General features: G+C 35.6%; 2 protein-coding genes across 2 annotated transcripts in view; one reads left to right on the forward strand and one right to left on the reverse strand.

Annotated features, from left to right (window-relative positions):
* Nucleotides 1-21,615, forward strand: part of LOC142351580 (uncharacterized) — a 462,469-nt gene that overhangs the window by 233,638 nt on the left and 207,216 nt on the right. The gene's annotated exons all lie outside the window — the stretch shown is intronic.
* The window catches only part of LOC142351856 (uncharacterized), a 218,000-nt gene that overhangs the window by 195,801 nt on the left and 584 nt on the right, over nt 1-21,615 (reverse strand). The window contains exon 3 of the mRNA XM_075404088.1: nt 11,775-11,866. Within this exon, the coding sequence (XP_075260203.1) occupies nt 11,775-11,866 (92 nt within the window). The remainder of the gene's footprint in view (nt 1-11,774; nt 11,867-21,615) is intronic.

The raw sequence follows: 21,615 nt of genomic DNA on the forward strand, positions 1-21,615 counted from the left end.
CAAAAGAAATGATTTAAATGTTGAGCTGGCCATCAATAATTTGCGAGCGACATCAAACTTTGTGAGTCAACAAAGCATATGTCTTTAGATTCTCAAAAACAAACAAAAAAAGAACAACCGACTAAAGTCGGGCGAACTGCTCGGGCGAAAAGACCGGCGTGCGTTTGGCTCCGTCAAAAGCTAGCCACGGTTTAGTGAGGCTAGCTTTAGGTTAATTGAAGGGGCGTAAGTGAGCGCAGAGGGGGGGGCTTCACCGGTGGGTGATGGGGTGCCAACAGTGGGGGGGGGGGGGGGGGGGAGGGCAACAGTGGGGAAGTCAATCCCTAAGAACCGCCCTTCGCACCATAAGTATAAGTCTCCAAAACAATTTGAGCTGAAACAGTTGAACTGCTCTAAGAGCACTTAATGCCCGCGGGTGCTACCTGTTTATCCCGTTTTTGAGAACGCAAAAGTCAAAAGCTTCAGACGAAAAATCGGTCAAGCGAAAAATCGCCTCATTAGCAACTAATCAGACCTGTCATTGATGATACTAAAATATAAGACAACAGAATCTTGAAAGGGGCAAAATTTAAAATTCACTAAGATTTTATGACAACAAATAGTGGCAAAGTTATAAATTGCTTTAGCTGCCCCTTAATGAATTCAAGCAAAGGCAAATAGTCACAATTAGAACACCTATAAACAGTTTTAAAAGCACTGAAGAAGAAACTCTGAAAACAAGTCAAATTGACGCATCTGGAAAAACGTGAATCTCAAAAACCACCCAATATTTCGAACACCAATTTCTCACTCCACTTTAAAGGTATTTTGAAAAAAGTCATGCCTCAAACCTACTCAGATTTTTCTCTCCCTTTACTATTTCAGTATGACCAAAACCATCACTCTAATGAAAAACCCGAAAAATGTGTGAACAGATTTTTTATAAAAAAGACAGCGCCCCAATACAATTCATTCAAATTCTTTGAATTGTAAAAACCAAGAGAAGGCCAATAATAGCCTCAGTTATCGCTTTGCAGCTATTAATAAATGAACCCAAACAGGTAGTTTGTGGTTAGGTCATAAAATTGCAAGCTGGAAAAACATTCTTTCTAAGAAAGTTTTGCCTTAATTACTTACTGAGTTTCCAATCGCCGTGGCATTAAATAACTTGCCACATGAACTGTGAACAGAAAATCGGCTGAGAAAAATTAAGGTGAAATGAAAGAGAGAATTGTACGCAGTTCATCTAACAGCTGCCAGATTGAAATAACATAGCTGCGATAGCTTCGTATAACTCAAGTTTCAAAAACAAAGAATGACGAAGGCAAAAAATTACGGTTTAGACTTGAATTGATTGAGACTTATGTACTGAGACAGTGTCTCAAACAACCTCCAATGAGATTGATAAAAAACAAATTTGACCTATAATTAAAGCATTAGTGATTTTAGGAGAGGGACGTCAATTTGCACATGAAGGAAGTCACGACTGACCAATGAAATTAGTTTTGAGAGTACCAAAACCTCTCTCCAATATCTTCACGAGTGTGAAAAATGACGTGAAACACAAAAACCAATTCAGTCAAATTATTGCATAAATTAACAAAAAAGTTGATTTTACTCCTGACGTCACAGTTCGTAAAAAAAGTAGTTGACGAGAAAAAATAACAGGACAAGGCCTGAATTACAATCAAAAGAAATGATTTAAATGTTGAGCTGGCCATCAATAATTTGCGAGCGACATCAAACTTTGTGAGTCAACAAAGCATATGTCTTTAGATTCTCAAAAACAAACAAAAAAAGAACAACCGACTAAAGTCGGGCGAACTGCTCGGGCGAAAAGACCGGCGTGCGTTTGGCTCCGTCAAAAGCTAGCCACGGTTTAGTGAGGCTAGCTTTAGGTTAATTGAAGGGGCGTAAGTGAGCGCAGAGGGGGGGGGCTTCACCGGTGGGTGATGGGGTGCCAACAGTGGGGGGGGGGGGGAGGGCAACAGTGGGGAAGTCAATCCCTAAGAACCGCCCTTCGCACCATAAGTATAAGTCTCCAAAACAATTTGAGCTGAAACAGTTGAACTGCTCTAAGAGCACTTAATGCCCGCGGGTGCTACCTGTTTATCCCGTTTTTGAGAACGCAAAAGTCAAAAGCTTCAGACGAAAAATCGGTCAAGCGAAAAATCGCCTCATTAGCAACTAATCAGACCTGTCATTGATGATACTAAAATATAAGACAACAGAATCTTGAAAGGGGCAAAATTTAAAATTCACTAAGATTTTATGACAACAAATAGTGGCAAAGTTATAAATTGCTTTAGCTGCCCCTTAATGAATTCAAGCAAAGGCAAATAGTCACAATTAGAACACCTATAAACAGTTTTAAAAGCACTGAAGGAGAAGAAACTCTGAAAACAAGTCAAATTGACGCATCTGGAAAAACGTGAATCTCAAAAACCACCCAATATTTCGAACACCAATTTCTCACTCCACTTTAAAGGTATTTTGAAAAAAGTCATGCCTCAAACCTACTCAGATTTTTCTCTCCCTTTACTATTTCAGTATGACCAAAACCATCACTCTAATGAAAAACCCGAAAAATGTGTGAACAGATTTTTTATAAAAAAGACAGCGCCCCAATACAATTCATTCAAATTCTTTGAATTGTAAAAACCAAGAGAAGGCCAATAATAGCCTCAGTTATCGCTTTGCAGCTATTAATAAATGAACCCAAACAGGTAGTTTGTGGTTAGGTCATAAAATTGCAAGCTGGAAAAACATTCTTTCTAAGAAAGTTTTGCCTTAATTACTTACTGAGTTTCCAATCGCCGTGGCATTAAATAACTTGCCGCATGAACTGTGAACAGAAAATCGGCTGAGAAAAATTACTAAGGTGAAATGAAAGAGAGAATTGTACGCAGTTCATCTAACAGCTGCCAGATTGAAATAACATAGCTGCGATAGCTTCGTATAACTCAAGTTTCAAAAACAAAGAATGACGAAGGCAAAAAATTACGGTTTAGACTTGAATTGATTGAGACTTATGTACTGAGACAGTGTCTCAAACAACCTCCAATGAGATTGATAAAAAACAAATTTGACCTATAATTAAAGCATTAGTGATTTTAGGAGAGGGACGTCAATTTGCACATGAAGGAAGTCACGACTGACCAATGAAATTAGTTTTGAGAGTACCAAAACCTCTCTCCAATATCTTCACGAGTGTGAAAAATGACGTGAAACACAAAAACCAATTCAGTCAAATTATTGCATAAATTAACAAAAAAGTTGATTTTACTCCTGACGTCACAGTTCGTAAAAAAAGTAGTTGACGAGAAAAAATAACAGGACAAGGCCTGAATTACAATCAAAAGAAATGATTTAAATGTTGAGCTGGCCATCAATAATTTGCGAGCGACATCAAACTTTGTGAGTCAACAAAGCATATGTCTTTAGATTCTCAAAAACAAACAAAAAAAGAACAACCGACTAAAGTCGGGCGAACTGCTCGGGCGAAAAGACCGGCGTGCGTTTGGCTCCGTCAAAAGCTAGCCACGGTTTAGTGAGGCTAGCTTTAGGTTAATTGAAGGGGCGTAAGTGAGCGCAGAGGGGGGGGGGCTTCACCGGTGGGTGATGGGGTGCCAACAGTGGGGGGGGAGGGCAACAGTGGGGAAGTCAATCCCTAAGAACCGCCCTTCGCACCATAAGTATAAGTCTCCAAAACAATTTGAGCTGAAACAGTTGAACTGCTCTAAGAGCACTTAATGCCCGCGGGTGCTACCTGTTTATCCCGTTTTTGAGAACGCAAAAGTCAAAAGCTTCAGACGAAAAATCGGTCAAGCGAAAAATCGCCTCATTAGCAACTAATCAGACCTGTCATTGATGATACTAAAATATAAGACAACAGAATCTTGAAAGGGGCAAAATTTAAAATTCACTACGATTTTATGACAACAAATAGTGGCAAAGTTATAAATTGCTTTAGCTGCCCCTTAATGAATTCAAGCAAAGGCAAATAGTCACAATTAGAACACCTATAAACAGTTTTAAAAGCACTGAAGGAGAAGAAACTCTGAAAACAAGTCAAATTGACGCATCTGGAAAAACGTGAATCTCAAAAACCACCCAATATTTCGAACACCAATTTCTCACTCCACTTTAAAGGTATTTTGAAAAAAGTCATGCCTCAAACCTACTCAGATTTTTCTCTCCCTTTACTATTTCAGTATGACCAAAACCATCACTCTAATGAAAAACCCGAAAAATGTGTGAACAGATTTTTTATAAAAAAGACAGCGCCCCAATACAATTCATTCAAATTCTTTGAATTGTAAAAACCAAGAGAAGGCCAATAATAGCCTCAGTTATCGCTTTGCAGCTATTAATAAATGAACCCAAACAGGTAGTTTGTGGTTAGGTCATAAAATTGCAAGCTGGAAAAACATTCTTTCTAAGAAAGTTTTGCCTTAATTACTTACTGAGTTTCCAATCGCCGTGGCATTAAATAACTTGCCACATGAACTGTGAACAGAAAATCGGCTGAGAAAAATTAAGGTGAAATGAAAGAGAGAATTGTACGCAGTTCATCTAACAGCTGCCAGATTGAAATAACATAGCTGCGATAGCTTCGTATAACTCAAGTTTCAAAAACAAAGAATGACGAAGGCAAAAAATTACGGTTTAGACTTGAATTGATTGAGACTTATGTACTGAGACAGTGTCTCAAACAACCTCCAATGAGATTGATAAAAAACAAATTTGACCTATAATTAAAGCATTAGTGATTTTAGGAGAGGGACGTCAATTTGCACATGAAGGAAGTCACGACTGACCAATGAAATTAGTTTTGAGAGTACCAAAACCTCTCTCCAATATCTTCACGAGTGTGAAAAATGACGTGAAACACAAAAACCAATTCAGTCAAATTATTGCATAAATTAACAAAAAAGTTGATTTTACTCCTGACGTCACAGTTCGTAAAAAAAGTAGTTGACGAGAAAAAATAACAGGACAAGGCCTGAATTACAATCAAAAGAAATGATTTAAATGTTGAGCTGGCCATCAATAATTTGCGAGCGACATCAAACTTTGTGAGTCAACAAAGCATATGTCTTTAGATTCTCAAAAACAAACAAAAAAAGAACAACCGACTAAAGTCGGGCGAACTGCTCGGGAGAAAAGACCGGCGTGCGTTTGGCTCCGTCAAAAGCTAGCCACGGTTTAGTGAGGCTAGCTTTAGGTTAATTGAAGGGGCGTAAGTGAGCGCAGAGGGGGGGGGGCTTCACCGGTGGGTGATGGGGTGCCAACAGTGGGGGGGGGGGGGAGGGCAACAGTGGGGAAGTCAATCCCTAAGAACCGCCCTTCGCACCATAAGTATAAGTCTCCAAAACAATTTGAGCTGAAACAGTTGAACTGCTCTAAGAGCACTTAATGCCCGCGGGTGCTACCTGTTTATCCCGTTTTTGAGAACGCAAAAGTCAAAAGCTTCAGACGAAAAATCGGTCAAGCGAAAAATCGCCTCATTAGCAACTAATCAGACCTGTCATTGATGATACTAAAATATAAGACAACAGAATCTTGAAAGGGGCAAAATTTAAAATTCACTACGATTTTATGACAACAAATAGTGGCAAAGTTATAAATTGCTTTAGCTGCCCCTTAATGAATTCAAGCAAAGGCAAATAGTCACAATTAGAACACCTATAAACAGTTTTAAAAGCACTGAAGGAGAAGAAACTCTGAAAACAAGTCAAATTGATGCATCTGGAAAAACGTGAATCTCAAAAACCACCCAATATTTCGAACACCAATTTCTCACTCCACTTTAAAGGTATTTTGAAAAAAGTCATGCCTCAAACCTACTCAGATTTTTCTCTCCCTTTACTATTTCAGTATGACCAAAACCATCACTCTAATGAAAAACCCGAAAAATGTGTGAACAGATTTTTTATAAAAAAGACAGCGCCCCAATACAATTCATTCAAATTCTTTGAATTGTAAAAACCAAGAGAAGGCCAATAATAGCCTCAGTTATCGCTTTGCAGCTATTAATAAATGAACCCAAACAGGTAGTTTGTGGTTAGGTCATAAAATTGCAAGCTGGAAAAACATTCTTTCTAAGAAAGTTTTGCCTTAATTACTTACTGAGTTTCCAATCGCCGTGGCATTAAATAACTTGCCGCATGAACTGTGAACAGAAAATCGGCTGAGAAAAATTACTAAGGTGAAATGAAAGAGAGAATTGTACGCAGTTCATCTAACAGCTGCCAGATTGAAATAACATAGCTGCGATAGCTTCGTATAACTCAAGTTTCAAAAACAAAGAATGACGAAGGCAAAAAATTACGGTTTAGACTTGAATTGATTGAGACTTATGTACTGAGACAGTGTCTCAAACAACCTCCAATGAGATTGATAAAAAACAAATTTGACCTATAATTAAAGCATTAGTGATTTTAGGAGAGGGACGTCAATTTGCACATGAAGGAAGTCACGACTGACCAATGAAATTAGTTTTGAGAGTACCAAAACCTCTCTCCAATATCTTCACGAGTGTGAAAAATGACGTGAAACACAAAAACCAATTCAGTCAAATTATTGCATAAATTAACAAAAAAGTTGATTTTACTCCTGACGTCACAGTTCGTAAAAAAAGTAGTTGACGAGAAAAAATAACAGGACAAGGCCTGAATTACAATCAAAAGAAATGATTTAAATGTTGAGCTGGCCATCAATAATTTGCGAGCGACATCAAACTTTGTGAGTCAACAAAGCATATGTCTTTAGATTCTCAAAAACAAACAAAAAAAGAACAACCGACTAAAGTCGGGCGAACTGCTCGGGCGAAAAGACCGGCGTGCGTTTGGCTCCGTCAAAAGCTAGCCACGGTTTAGTGAGGCTAGCTTTAGGTTAATTGAAGGGGCGTAAGTGAGCGCAGAGGGGGGGGGCTTCACCGGTGGGTGATGGGGTGCCAACAGTGGGGGGGGGGGGGAGGGCAACAGTGGGGAAGTCAATCCCTAAGAACCGCCCTTCGCACCATAAGTATAAGTCTCCAAAACAATTTGAGCTGAAACAGTTGAACTGCTCTAAGAGCACTTAATGCCCGCGGGTGCTACCTGTTTATCCCGTTTTTGAGAACGCAAAAGTCAAAAGCTTCAGACGAAAAATCGGTCAAGCGAAAAATCGCCTCATTAGCAACTAATCAGACCTGTCATTGATGATACTAAAATATAAGACAACAGAATCTTGAAAGGGGCAAAATTTAAAATTCACTACGATTTTATGACAACAAATAGTGGCAAAGTTATAAATTGCTTTAGCTGCCCCTTAATGAATTCAAGCAAAGGCAAATAGTCACAATTAGAACACCTATAAACAGTTTTAAAAGCACTGAAGGAGAAGAAACTCTGAAAACAAGTCAAATTGACGCATCTGGAAAAACGTGAATCTCAAAAACCACCCAATATTTCGAACACCAATTTCTCACTCCACTTTAAAGGTATTTTGAAAAAAGTCATGCCTCAAACCTACTCAGATTTTTCTCTCCCTTTACTATTTCAGTATGACCAAAACCATCACTCTAATGAAAAACCCGAAAAATGTGTGAACAGATTTTTTATAAAAAAGACAGCGCCCCAATACAATTCATTCAAATTCTTTGAATTGTAAAAACCAAGAGAAGGCCAATAATAGCCTCAGTTATCGCTTTGCAGCTATTAATAAATGAACCCAAACAGGTAGTTTGTGGTTAGGTCATAAAATTGCAAGCTGGAAAAACATTCTTTCTAAGAAAGTTTTGCCTTAATTACTTACTGAGTTTCCAATCGCCGTGGCATTAAATAACTTGCCACATGAACTGTGAACAGAAAATCGGCTGAGAAAAATTACTAAGGTGAAATGAAAGAGAGAATTGTACGCAGTTCATCTAACAGCTGCCAGATTGAAATAACATAGCTGCGATAGCTTCGTATAACTCAAGTTTCAAAAACAAAGAATGACGAAGGCAAAAAATTACGGTTTAGACTTGAATTGATTGAGACTTATGTACTGAGACAGTGTCTCAAACAACCTCCAATGAGATTGATAAAAAACAAATTTGACCTATAATTAAAGCATTAGTGATTTTAGGAGAGGGACGTCAATTTGCACATGAAGGAAGTCACGACTGACCAATGAAATTAGTTTTGAGAGTACCAAAACCTCTCTCCAATATCTTCACGAGTGTGAAAAATGACGTGAAACACAAAAACCAATTCAGTCAAATTATTGCATAAATTAACAAAAAAGTTGATTTTACTCCTGACGTCACAGTTCGTAAAAAAAGTAGTTGACGAGAAAAAATAACAGGACAAGGCCTGAATTACAATCAAAAGAAATTATTTAAATGTTGACCTGGCCATCAATAATTTGTTTGAGACAGTGTCTCAAACAACCTCTAATGAGATTGATAAAAAACAAATTTGACCTTTAATTAAAGCATTAGTGATTTTAGGAGAGGGACGTCAATTTACACATGAAGGAAGTCGCGACTGACCAATGAAATTAGTTTTGAGAGTACCAAAACCTCTCTCCAATATCTTCACGAGTGTGAAAAATGACTAGAAACACAAAAACCAATTCAGTCAAATTATTGCATAAATTAAAAAAAAGTTGATTTTACTCCTGACGTCACAGTTCGTAAAAAAAGTAGTTGACGAGAAAACATAGCAGGACAAATCCTGAATTATAATCAAAAGAAATGATTTAAATGTTGACCTGGCCATCAATAATTTGCCAGCAACATCAAACTGAGTCAACAAAGCGTGTCTTTAAATTCTCAAAAACAAACAAAAATAGAACAAAACTAAATTATGTTTTCAGAGTTTCTTCTCCTTCAGTGCTTTTAAACTAAAATAGAACTAAAATAGAACAAACAAAAATAGAATATAACAAAAATAGAACATAAAGTCGGGCAAACTATTCGGGCGGAAGGACCGGCGTGCGGTTGGCTCCTTCAGTAGCTAGCCACGGTTTAGTGAGGCTAGCTTTAGCTTAATTGAAGGGGCGTGGGGTGAGCGCAGCGGGGGGGGGGGGAACGGGGGAGGGATCTTTAGCTGCACGGGGCCCTTACGGCCTGAACGTTGTGCAGTGGTGGGGATTGGGGGAGAGGCTTACCTGGCGGGCGGGGTGGGGAAAGTGATCAATTTCTAAGAACCGCCGTTCACACCATAAGTTTAAGTCTCCAAAACAGTTTCTGTGAATCGCATGCTAGTGATCTAAAAAGCTCTACGAGAGCAAAAAGCTCACTGGGCTCTACCTCTTCATCCCGTCTATGAGGAAAATTCTAATGGGTCAAACAGAAAATCGGTCAAGCGAAAAACCGCATAAAAAGCCCAAGGGAGTAGCAAAATAAATAGCTCTTAAAATGGTCATAAAAATTACTTATGTCTCGCAACAGATCACTATCAACTTAACCAGCCTCATTATCAGACTGGTCCAACAAAAATTTTGATAAATGACAAAACACGAAAAAATGCAACATGTAAACGAGGCTAAGTGCCTCTAATGAAAGTTAACGACCACTGAGCGCTACCTGTTTATCTCGTTTTTAAGCATGAGAAGTCAAATTGGTCAGACGAAAAATTGGTCAAGCAAAAAATCGAATTAAAAAAAGACAATCAGCACTAAAATAATTCCTACAAACTTCGTTTGACAGCACTTAAACAAAATCTAAACAACATACCCGACAGATTGCCAGAAAATAGCTGCCGTTGATTCCAATAAACATGATTGGAATTGAAAGAAAAGAAGATATTGAAAAAAAAAGATTTTTGTGCCAAAACATTTTTTAAGTCCGATTTATTTTGAAGGCATTTCGAAGTCCGATTTATTTTGGAGGCATTTCGTAGTTGAAAATACTTCTGTTTCTTAGAGAGAGGCTACAGGGTCACTATCAATACCAATATGCATTAGAGATGGTAACTAAGACTTATAGGAACGACGTTCAAATAGCGAGCATCTAAAATTGGGTTTTATGGGTTTATCCCATTTCTATTTCTGACTTCAATTTTTTATACTGACTCTGTTCATTTTGAATTGCTTTGCTGAGCGACTGATGTTCAAAATCACTTTTAGCAGAATGAGAGAAGAGAAAAACTAGCCTAGCCAATTTTACGCAAAATGTTGAATAAGCGGCTTAATGAGGTAAAGTGAAACATTTTTTTGTTCGAGGATGTAAAAAAACATAGCAGGACAAGTCCTAACAGACGTACAATTCAAAGAATTTTCATTAACTAAACAGAAAACTAGACCGAATACGAACTATGAATGGATTGGGAAAACCATTTAGAAAAAAAATCCGATCCAAAATTTTGAGAAAAAAAAACTCAAAATCAAAGTAAAATTGCCACAAGTGAACAAAACTAGAGAAAGCGAATTGTTGTTCCAACGCTGTTTTCTCATTCTACTTTAAAATAAGAGTGAAAAAAATTCACGCCACAAATCCACTCGCTTTGTCGCTCCACTTACAGTTTCGGCGTTACCAAAATCACAACTCCAATTGGACTTGGAGTAAACTCTTTGAATTGTAATAAAAAATAGGAGCGCTATAATAGCCGGCTGAGAAAATGAGGGCGGCTACTAAAAATAATTATATATATATTGACTCTTAGACGCATCCTTAGACTGTAAACGATGACAAAATCAATGAGAAAAAAAAACAAAGTAAAAAAGAGCGAAAAAATAATTTTGACAAAAATCAGAACTTTATTCGAAAATTATTGGCCGCAAAGCAAAACTAACACTTTTAAATGACATTTGTACTAAAGAAAACAAATCTTTTTATATTCTTCACGTCAAACTTCTCCGCAGTCAAATATATTGAATGTTTAACCATTTTATTCGCAATCATATTTGAACAAATGCGTTGAAAAACAACTAGCTTTTTTGATAACCCCTAGATGGAATTGAGGATGTTTCTTCAAATTAAACCAATATTAAAGTTTTAAAACAAATTTACGCAAGTCGATATTTATAATTTTATATCTCACAAGCGATGATACCCAATTTTAGTGCAGTATGCATAGAAAACATTATAGCTCTGTAAACGGGCTAAAAATTTTTTGGAAAGTGGCAAAAATTTGGTTTAATCATTAGGGAATATATCAAACATCGGGGAATCATCTTTCATTCCCCAAATTTCATAGTTTTTCTGTTTTTATTCTTTACCAATACAATTATCCCCAAACTTTTTGCTCAAAGAATACATTTTTTAAAACACATTGATAATTTCAGAAAATTGGTCCCCGTACCGTTGAGTTTTGAGATAATTTTAACAAAGTTATCAATGAACCACTTTGCGGGAAGTTGCTTCAATTTGGGATAGGTTAAAGGAAATTTTGCTACCCTCAGTTTGCATCTATTTCATTAGTCTATGGATTGCTCAATCAAATTTGTCATCCTGGCTTTTGGATTGTTTTTGCAAAGATTTCTATTTTTAAAAGATTTTGGCTCCCTTCTGATTTTCTAAACAAGTTAGAACGTAAATGTAATCAGGCTCGGGCCCTGTACCCGTCAGTCGGGCAAAAAAAGTTCTCGTTGCCTGAAGGAGCACTATGTCCCTCGGGCCACTCAGATTTATGTACTAACATAAAGCGATAAGTAAACTAGTGTTTCTGCACTTATCGTTGTTTCTATGGTTTATTAAAGTGCGAATAAACAATTCCTGCACTATTGTGAAGCTTAATTATCAAGCCTGACCATATTAAACTGCGGAGGGACAGTTTCCAGTCCAAAGTTCTTGCACTCAATTTTTTTAGACTTGTTCAGACCTGTGCGGCTTCCGAAGCTATCGAGGGCGTATTTCCTCTCAGTGCATAGATTGAACACTTTGTAGTGCCCAGGGTGCCTCTCGTCCAGAAACCTAAACACAAACAATGGTCACCCAACTTGAGCGCTCAGGTTCACAATTTTTGATTTTTTTAAAAAAATTTTACTTATTGCAATAGGAAAGATTCTTCTGTTCTTTCCGAGCTGTTTAAATTTAGGGTTTATATATGTGCAAATACGTCCCACCAAGTCAATTATGAAATAAAAAATGTGTCGTCCACTATGTCGAGTTCAGTCATAATACATCCTTCGATTCAGTATCTTAATTCCATAGTCTAATACTTTTTAATTTTCAGACTACAACAAAATTGAAAAAGTTGATTTTTTCCTGCATGCTATTTGGAATTCCAATATTTCCAAAGTGAAACTTAGACGATAACACAGAAAAAAGAATACGGCTTGTGTGAGACAAATTTTTTTAACTGTTCTAATAATGATTAATTTTTACGTAGAAACCGCAACACGAAAAGGACAAAAAATTCTAAACCACATTGCTTGAAAATTGCTTGACAAATGTTTTCCCTCGTCAAACTTTCCTGTGTCACCAATGGTACCTTGTCAAAAATTGCTGATAGAAATCACAACATAGATATGATTCGTCTTCTATGAACCTCATATGATTCGTCTTCTTTGTGGGCTAAGCTCACCCGCCATTCAATTGAGCAATCTAACAGACAAATAACTAACAGACAAAAAACCTGCTCAAAATTCAGTCGCGAGTAAAAATCCAAAAATAATTTGCTAGTTTTCAATTCAGTTATAATGTCATTATAATTTTTTTGCTCTTCATTTTTTGTGTATTTCTGTCAGGAAACCTCAAAAATTTTATTTCTATGGAAATATTAGACAAGTATCTTTTATCTCCTTTTTTGAAGTTTCTACGGCATACTTACTAAAAGAAAAACTTTTGAAGCTTTGAAGTATCACTAATCAAAAAAAGATCAAGAAATCAAGCAATTGGAGCAGATAATGGTGCCTGAAAAAGTTCACTAAAAACTTAAACTACCAAACTAAGGTCGGACCAATTGCTCTCAGACAAAAAGCATGATCTGGCTTTGATTGCTGCAGCAACCTTAGGCAGGCTAGGGGATAAGATGGCCTAAAACTCCAATAATTAACCATATTGGGGAAATAAGGGCATAAGAGCATCTAAAACTCCAAGACCTGACATTCATGGCATAATTTTCAGTGTAATCAGCCGTTCCGCTGAGTCGCATGCTAACAGACTCTCATGGCTATCATAAAGTTGCTCTTCAACTTAAAATCCTCGAGCTTCACCCGTTTATCCTGTTTCTCAAAACAAAGTCACGAGAACTGGTCGGTCAAACAGAAGATCGGATGACAAAAAATCGCATAAGAAAACCAACAGAACTAATATAATTAATACAAAATTCTTTTGAGAACAATTAAATATCTTCTCTCTATACTGTTGAGCAACATTTTGTTATTCAACTTAAATGAATAATGTTTCAAGTTAATTAGATAAAAGTTTGTCACCACTCAGTAATTTTTCCGTGTAAAATGTATCACAATGTTTATCCCGAGACTCAAAACAATCAACTATAAATAGCAGCTTTTAGTCAAATCAGCTATTTATTTGTTTAACTAGAATCTCTTCCTTAATTTTTAATTTTTAAGATCTCTCAATCTTATTAAATTCTTAAAACAAAATCATACAGGTTTTTCCAAGAAAACAAAACTACGCTTTAAAAATGTAGTAAAATAAAGTGACGTGAAAGAAAACTCTAAAGAACTTAATAGCGTTTCAATTTCAAAACATAGCCGGCAGACTGCCGAAATAGCCCCGAAACAGACTTGCGTGTCCTATAATAGAGATAGAACCAGATATAAATTGAAAAAGCTATCGACGCTGCTCAAAAACAAAAAAAATCACCGATAAACTAATCAGACTTTTTAAAACTCACTCTTAAGAAGCATTTTTTACCTGACACCTTTATCACACATATGAGTTCATTCCACGTTAACCTGATTGAACTTGAACTTAAGTTTTAAAATATCATTTTATTGAGTTAGGGAAGTCATTTATTATCAAAAGTTAATCACGTAAAAGACTTAAAAAGTTTTAGCTAGAGTGATCAAGAAATGACGTCGAGCGCGGAAATGCCGTTAGTGAGACGAAGAATTCATTGACTTTTTCAGCTTTGCGTTGTGAAATGTAAAACGAAAAAAAAGAGCGTCAGACGACGAAACAAAAAACTTAGCAGGACAAATCTTGAAACACAATCCAAAAAATTGAAATAAAAAGTAACCCGGCAACTAATATTTTTACAGCAAAATCAGACAGATCAAAGCCCCTGAACCCATAAGCGCAAAAACGCCAAAACCTTAAAACAATGCAAAATTTCTTCTCGCAAGACTTAATGTTTTGAGATTCATTAAAAGTAGCAATTTCTGAAAATAATGACTATGCGTCCTTAAAATGAGTACAACACATCAACTTTGTGGGAATCGAGACAAAGCAAAAGAGTCAACATTGAATAAAAGTGGCTTGAAAGAAAAAATTTGAAAACCAGTGGCACCAAACTGAGAAAACCTCCTAACCACACGATAAAGCCCTTAGTCGCAACATATAAAATATCTTTAAAATAAAGCCTTTTAGGTGTTCTGATGGCTGAATGGGGACAATAGAACTAGAAATGATGGCAAGATCCGATAATTCACTGGAGTCTTTCAAGAACAATTTGGACCCTAGTGAATGAAAATGTTAGCTAAAAGTTGGCGCCAGTTGACTAAAACTATGCCACACAAGAAGGCGAGAAATTATTGTTTTCAAGACTAAGCGATAAGACCAATAGATAAGCGATATGAAAATAAAAACTCGACCAAAAAATCAACTTTTTTCGAAAAGCAGGTGTCAAAATTTCAAAAACGCTTTCTATGACATCAAGCGACAAAATAGATTCACCTAATAATTATTAGGAACCGATGAAATATGCAATAAAAGACGAAGTGATAACACAGCAATAACTGCAACAAATACTAACAAAACTAAAAAATTCAGCAACATTTTGAAAACGAACAGCGTAAAACTAAAGACTAAAACAGCTAAAAAATGAAACAAATAATTCGCTTAATTTAAGCATCTTTAGCAACCAATGAGACCTGTCAATAAGGAGACCAAAAATTCAAACAAAAAATTCAGCAAAAAATGTCGAAAAAACATCAAAAATGAACAAAATATTCTGAAAAGAATAAAAGTCCAAGCCGTAGAAAGAATTAAATCTGAACTGAAACAATTAAATCGATTACAATAATTTATATAAGCAAGCTATGAGATCTGTCCTTAATGAGATTAAACGATCAGACAACAAAAAACAAAACAAAAACATATGAGAACAAATAGTGTCAAACTCATGAAAACCACCAACCATAAACTCAAACATTAATTAGGTTTATTTAGGCATCATTAGCAACCAATAATACAGTGATTAAGGATACTAGGTCACACGACAACAAAAACAACAATTAAAGTGCAAACATCAAACTTCAGTAAAACTTTACAACATTAAAGTGTCAAAGTAAAAAAACTAGCTGCCAATCAATGAGGTCAACAAATTGAAAATAGGCACCCTTAAAACACATATGTTTCATATTAATAGCACTCAAGAGAAGAAACACTGAAAACAGCAGTTAATTGCCCTGCCTGAAAAAAATGCTTTCAAAAACCAAAAACTTGTTCAAACTTCCAACTCCATTTCAGAGATACTTATAAAATCATACTTATTCAAACCAACTCACTTTTTCGCTCCTCTTACTACTCCAACGTGATTAGAAACACCTCTCTTAATTGATTGCTCACTGACGTGAGTGACAGATCTTAAAAAAAGACTGCACAGAAATACAATCCATACTTTGGATTGTAAAAAACCAAGAGCAAAGCAATATAGCTCCACTTAGCTTACAACTCCGCAGCAACAATAACCCAATTACGAACTGATTTCAATCTTTCCAAAACCAGCCGTCCGAAAAAATCCGCACCGTTTTTTTTTTTGGTTACATTGGGATTTTTTGCAACTCTCCAGTCGAAGCACACTCCACAGTCTTTCTGTTTCTTTAATTGTCTCTTACATATTGCGTCAATTAAGATTTCTCAGATACTGCTGTAAACATTTTTGTCAAAATTGATCGCCTTCAGCAACACCAGTAGACATTAAAGCTCCAAAAGAACAGCGTTACCAATTTGAGCAGAAACATTTTTTACTTCTAATTAAAATCCAAAAATTATTTGCTTAGAATAAAAACGTCAAATTGTCAAAATCTACCTCCAGGCAAATTTCAGAAACTCCTTCTACATCAATTTTAAGTGTAATTAATAGCAATTCTATGTAGGACAGATCGCAAGTCACATCAATTAAAGTTTAATTTTTGCATCGCTTAACGGAAGTCAATATGACGTATTCGATCTAATCAGCAAACTAGCTGGAGACAAAAATAACTTCATTCCTCTCAAGTGAATCACAAAATAACTACCGTAAATGTTGCTGCTTCTATTTAAAATGCCTACCTTCCACAAACTTCCAAAGTACCGGTAATTAAGGAGCTGTACATAACAGCCTCCGCTTTTCTTTTAAAAGCAATCATTTTGAGCGTACTTAGAAAGCAGTTTTTGAAAGTCTTCATTTTTCAAGAGTCCTCCTTCAATGCTCCATTCTTCTGAAGCTATGGAAATCCAAATAAACAATTTTCTTCAGCACAAATTTAGCCAACGACGAAAAGTCCAAATTCATAAAGGTGAAAATCGTCATCAAATTGCAAACTACGAAAAATGGATTTTCAGAACGCAGTTCTCATGTGACATTTTTTTCTGAATTAGAATAAATTATGTAGATTATATTACAAGAGACACAAAAACATGCTGTATTTAATTGAAGTTTAATATCGACTATCGTTTCAGATAACAATTAGGGCAGTGGTGTATGTTATTGGTAAGGTTAGACTAACGCACAAACATTTTTTTCGAGCAAGCAATACCAGACACAGTCAATAGTGTATCGGTGAACAAGGCAAATTGCTGTAAACTGCTAAGGACCAAATGTTCCAACTCGCGTTTTGACACACAAAAAGTGGTTGTTCCGGTATCAAAGGAGAGAATTTTGAAATGAAATTGAAGATCCATGGTGTGTTTGTGCTAAAAACGCAGCCGACACACTCAACCAACTACACACAAATGTAGTATTCCCGATACTAATATATAAATTGCCTGATAATAGCAGCAAACTTAACTGCCGAGAGCTTTAGCAAAGTCCAATGTGCGAGATAAAAAAGCTACCCAAAAATTGAAATTTTTGCTTCCAATTCTGTGCTTATTTTCTGACTTAGGTTTTTCAAACAGATTCCAATAACGTTCTCGTGTTTAGACAGGCTCTTTTGCTCTTTCACTATATTTTATACCCAACAATTTAAACTCGGTAGTCACAAGAAGTCGCTATTTGTTTATTGAAACCTCGCCAAATGGCCGTCTTAAAAATTGATATATACGACAAAGCACAGTTGTTGTCAACAACACAGCAGGATAAATCCCAAAACACGAGCCAAAAAAGTAAACTAAAGACTCTCCGACTGTACAAGAAGGATCTTCAATATTCAATAAAAAAAATTCGACCCCACAAGTTCTAAAAATTCTAAATTTTTGTATATTAAACAACGGGAGTAACTGCAGTAAAATATTAGAATACAATATTCATGTGTTAAAAAATAGTTTTTTCACAATTTCTTACAGCAGAAACGGTGATAGTGCAGTGAGCACAACAAATTTAACTGCTGAGAAGAAATTCGAAGAATGTTTAACATTTGATGTGAGAAAACAAATGACGAAAACAAAAAATTGACACAAATTTGAAACAAGTGTTTTATGCGCGTTATTTTGTTAGTTTTATGCATTTTTCTCCCACAAAAGATGACCTCAATTTGTCCTTAAGAACTGTTATCAAAACACCGTTCCATTGAGAAGAATAACTTATTCCCCCGACTGAAACATCAAAACTGACCTGAAGCAATTTGAGAAATTGCAAAATGCGTGAACAGTTGTGGGGACTCAAATAAACAGAAAATTGCAATCATGTCGCTAATAAGGGTACCACTCAACTTCAATTCAGTGCACTTGATAAAATGTTAATTAAGAATCTACAAAATATGCATAATTCGAGCCTAAGGCAATTTTTAGAAAATTAGAAAAGAGCGGGTTCAATCAAAGTTTAGTTAACAATAAACAATAATTAACTGCATATTCAAACCTTCATTAAAATCAAGCTGTGGATTAAAAAAAACATAGCCGGCAGATTGCCGGAAAATAGCCGCGATAGACGCTTTATAGCTTTGTAAACGGGATAAAAACTTTTGGAGAGAAGAGGCAAAAATTTGGTGCAATCATTAGGGAATATATCAAACTTCCAAAATTTCCTTTCATTTCCAAATGGGAATAATCTTTTATTTCCAAAATTTCATAGTTTTTCTGTTTTTATTCTTTACCAATACCATTATCCCCAAACTTTTTGCTCAAAGAATACATTTTTTAAAACATAGCCGGCAGATGGCCGGAATAATAACCGCGATATACGGTTGTGTCCTTCCATGAATTGAAACAACTAAAGAAATAAGATAGACAGATCTACCACCAGTCCTTTAATAGACCACTAGATATTTTGGGTTAGATTCGGACTGTCAATTTTATGATACAGACTTTTTCAAAACTGATATTCGAAATCAAAAATTCAAGACTAATAATCAAGAATTAGGGCATATATGTTTGGCACTCCTTAGATGCACACAATTGATCTTTAACTAGTAAAGGCTCATAAAATTTTAAGTTCCATAAGTGAGTTCAGAAGTCATTTTTGGTCACGCAATTGACCTAAAAGCAGAAATGACATCAATCACACAAATTTTGACAGCAAAGCAGTAGACGTCACTGAAGTCATTGAAACAGTCAATTCTAAGAAGTCACGTCGTAAGAATCATCGATGGAGACGACGAATTAAAAAACATAGCAGGACAAGTTCTGACGTACAATTCAAAGAATTTTCATTGACTAAACAAAAAACAAGACCTAGAACAGACTATGAATGGATTGGGAAAACCGTCCTTCGAAGAATCTGAAGAAACGTCCTTCGCACAATGAAATTACTTCTCAGAGTCGATAAAATGGAAAAAAACGAGAAGTCCAATAATAGCCCGTTATCGCAACTCTGACCAAAAACCTCAAAAGAACCCACCTCTTAATTGCTAGATGAATAAGATTAACGTAGCTCATTTTTCGTAAATCAGATCAAAATTTTATAGAAAGTTAACGAAAAAAGTTATCGAAAAAAAAGCTTAACGAAATTTCAATGCCATGCAGCATCGAATAATTCCCGAAGATAACAATTTCACGGAGTTTCAAAAAATTGCGCTGTTAGAGTCAAATTTTTTCCCTTTTCCGATCATCTTCAATTCTTTTCTTGTTCTTCGTTTTCAATAAATCTTGCTGTAGAAAAATTCACGGCAAGAAGTTGATGACAAAATTTCAAAACGCTGTATCAAGAGCTGCCAATGAAAAATAGCTGTTTAATTTTTTTTATTTGCTTCTAACATCCAGGACGAATTGTTCCGACTTATGTGGAGGGTGGGATGAGATGTGGGCAGGAATGACACACTCAGAGTCAATTCTTTTATTCTCTAGAAAGTTCGTGGAGCGTGAGAATATCTCAATAGGATTATTTGAAATCAATTTTCCAGGAAGTTATCGCGGTTTGAATTTTTGTGAACATTACGCTATTTTATCCCAATTTGGTTCTCAATTAGAGTACATTGCTTTTAAATCCTGATGAATTTGCTAAATTATATCAGATTCTGATACAGTTATACTACGATTCTTACTTTTTTTCATTTCTTCATCAATTGTCTTCGAACGACCCGCTATTCAAATGTTAAAAAATTGTACCAGAACCTCGTCATTTATAACTACAGCTGAAATAATTATTAAAAATTTGTTTGAGCCTCATTTCATGAATTTGAATATATTGTAATTTAGCAAATTAATTAAATCTTATCAAAACAATCTTTCCTGTTCAATTTTAGATCAATGACAATGAAATTCTGTTCAACAACGCAATCGCGCAATAATATGACCAGCAATTACACAAATTGACATTGTGCATTTTCAAGATAGTTTTGACTAACTGAATTGCATATTAACTTCTTTTGCATATTAATCCGAGTTTTTTTTGTATGAGTAAACAATTTTATTTTTTTCTTCTAAGCCATTGTTTTGTATTCCTGCCGTCATTGCGTCCTACTCAAGACATATCTCTATGAGAAAATAAAACATAGCCGGCAGATTGCTGGAAAATAGCCGCCGTTAACGCGCTAGACGCACTTCGGGATTGAAACAGAAAGAAGAGATAGTAATTGACAGAATTTTCCCTAAGTTTCAAAAATTGTTCTAATTCAGTGTGCACTTTCAGTTAGACTCAAAGTCTATAATTAATTCAGCTTCCAAACTAATGTCCGCTAGCATTCGCTCTAATGAATTTTGATAACCTAATGCACTTAATGACCCGGCTTTACGCTTCTTTTGATTTTGCATAGTTCAATGCGTGAAAGAATTTAAAATCCATGCAGTTTCAAACTTGAAAATCGTGACTTATGTAAAACGAAAACCCTGACCAAAAGGTAAAACGAATTAGAAACATAGCCGGAAGAATTCCGGAAACGACTCGAATATTTCGGGAATTCTTGGCCATGAGTATCAAAGAAAAGACTGCCTTAATTGAAATAAGAAAATTTAACCAAAAAAGTAATTTAAAGCAAAAAAAACAAAAATTTAATTACAGTTTCAAAATGTACAAGTAAAAATACAAAAAAAAACAAACAAACCTCTAATTTTGCAATCGCCAAAAACTAAGAAATTTTAACTGTAAGAACAATTTTTTTTTTAATTTTTGTCAAAATTCAAACAAAAAACTTCTTGATACCAAAGAACCTGTATGGAATGTGTAGTAGAAACTACCCACGATCATTAGCATTTAATAGAGTTGCAAGTAGAGGCATAAGATATAAAAATGAGCCAAAAATCGGTAAAATAGCCTTAAAACCGAGAAATAGTTGAAAAACCTTCAAATTAGCTTAAAATTCTGTTTAATAACCAAAAACCTTTGCAACGCGATCAAAACAATTTGAGAAATATAACATTAGTCTAAAAAACCTTTAATACAACATAGATAATTCGAAAAACAAAAAGAAAAAGCTCGAAAAAGCCGCACGTGAACAAAAACTTTACTCGCTAAGCGAAAAATTTTTTCACACCTACATTTCTCGCTCTGTTTCAAAGGAAGGCATGAACAAAAAATACTCTCTTTGCTCACGGAAACAATTTTTTCAAACTTTATTCACTCCCTGAACTTCCGGTTTTCTTGATCGCTCACTTACCAAAAACCATAAAGCCTCTTCGAGTCTTGAAAAACAGAAAAGCATAAAGCCTTTTAGAGTCTTAATAAAGAGAACGCCTATATAATAGCCGTTGAGAGGCTGACGGCGGCTATTAATATAATTAAAAAATTCAGGCAAATTATAATTCATTTTTCATTCTCCGTTTTTTTGTTGTTTCTTGGAGTTTTGTGTATGAACTATTCACCTCTCGATGCTACAAAATAAGCACACTTGAATTAACCGTTATCTCACCTGCTCCTGAGTTTAACCTCTTTCCGTTTTTTTAATGGGACTATACTGCAACTTCGTAGGATTTGAATTTATAGAGATAATTTTGACAGCGATATCCTTTTAGTG

This window comes from Convolutriloba macropyga, chromosome 13 (genome assembly GCF_964194025.1).
Source record: "Convolutriloba macropyga chromosome 13, txConMacr16.3, whole genome shotgun sequence".
Classification (NCBI taxonomy): domain Eukaryota; kingdom Metazoa; phylum Xenacoelomorpha; order Acoela; family Convolutidae; genus Convolutriloba; species Convolutriloba macropyga.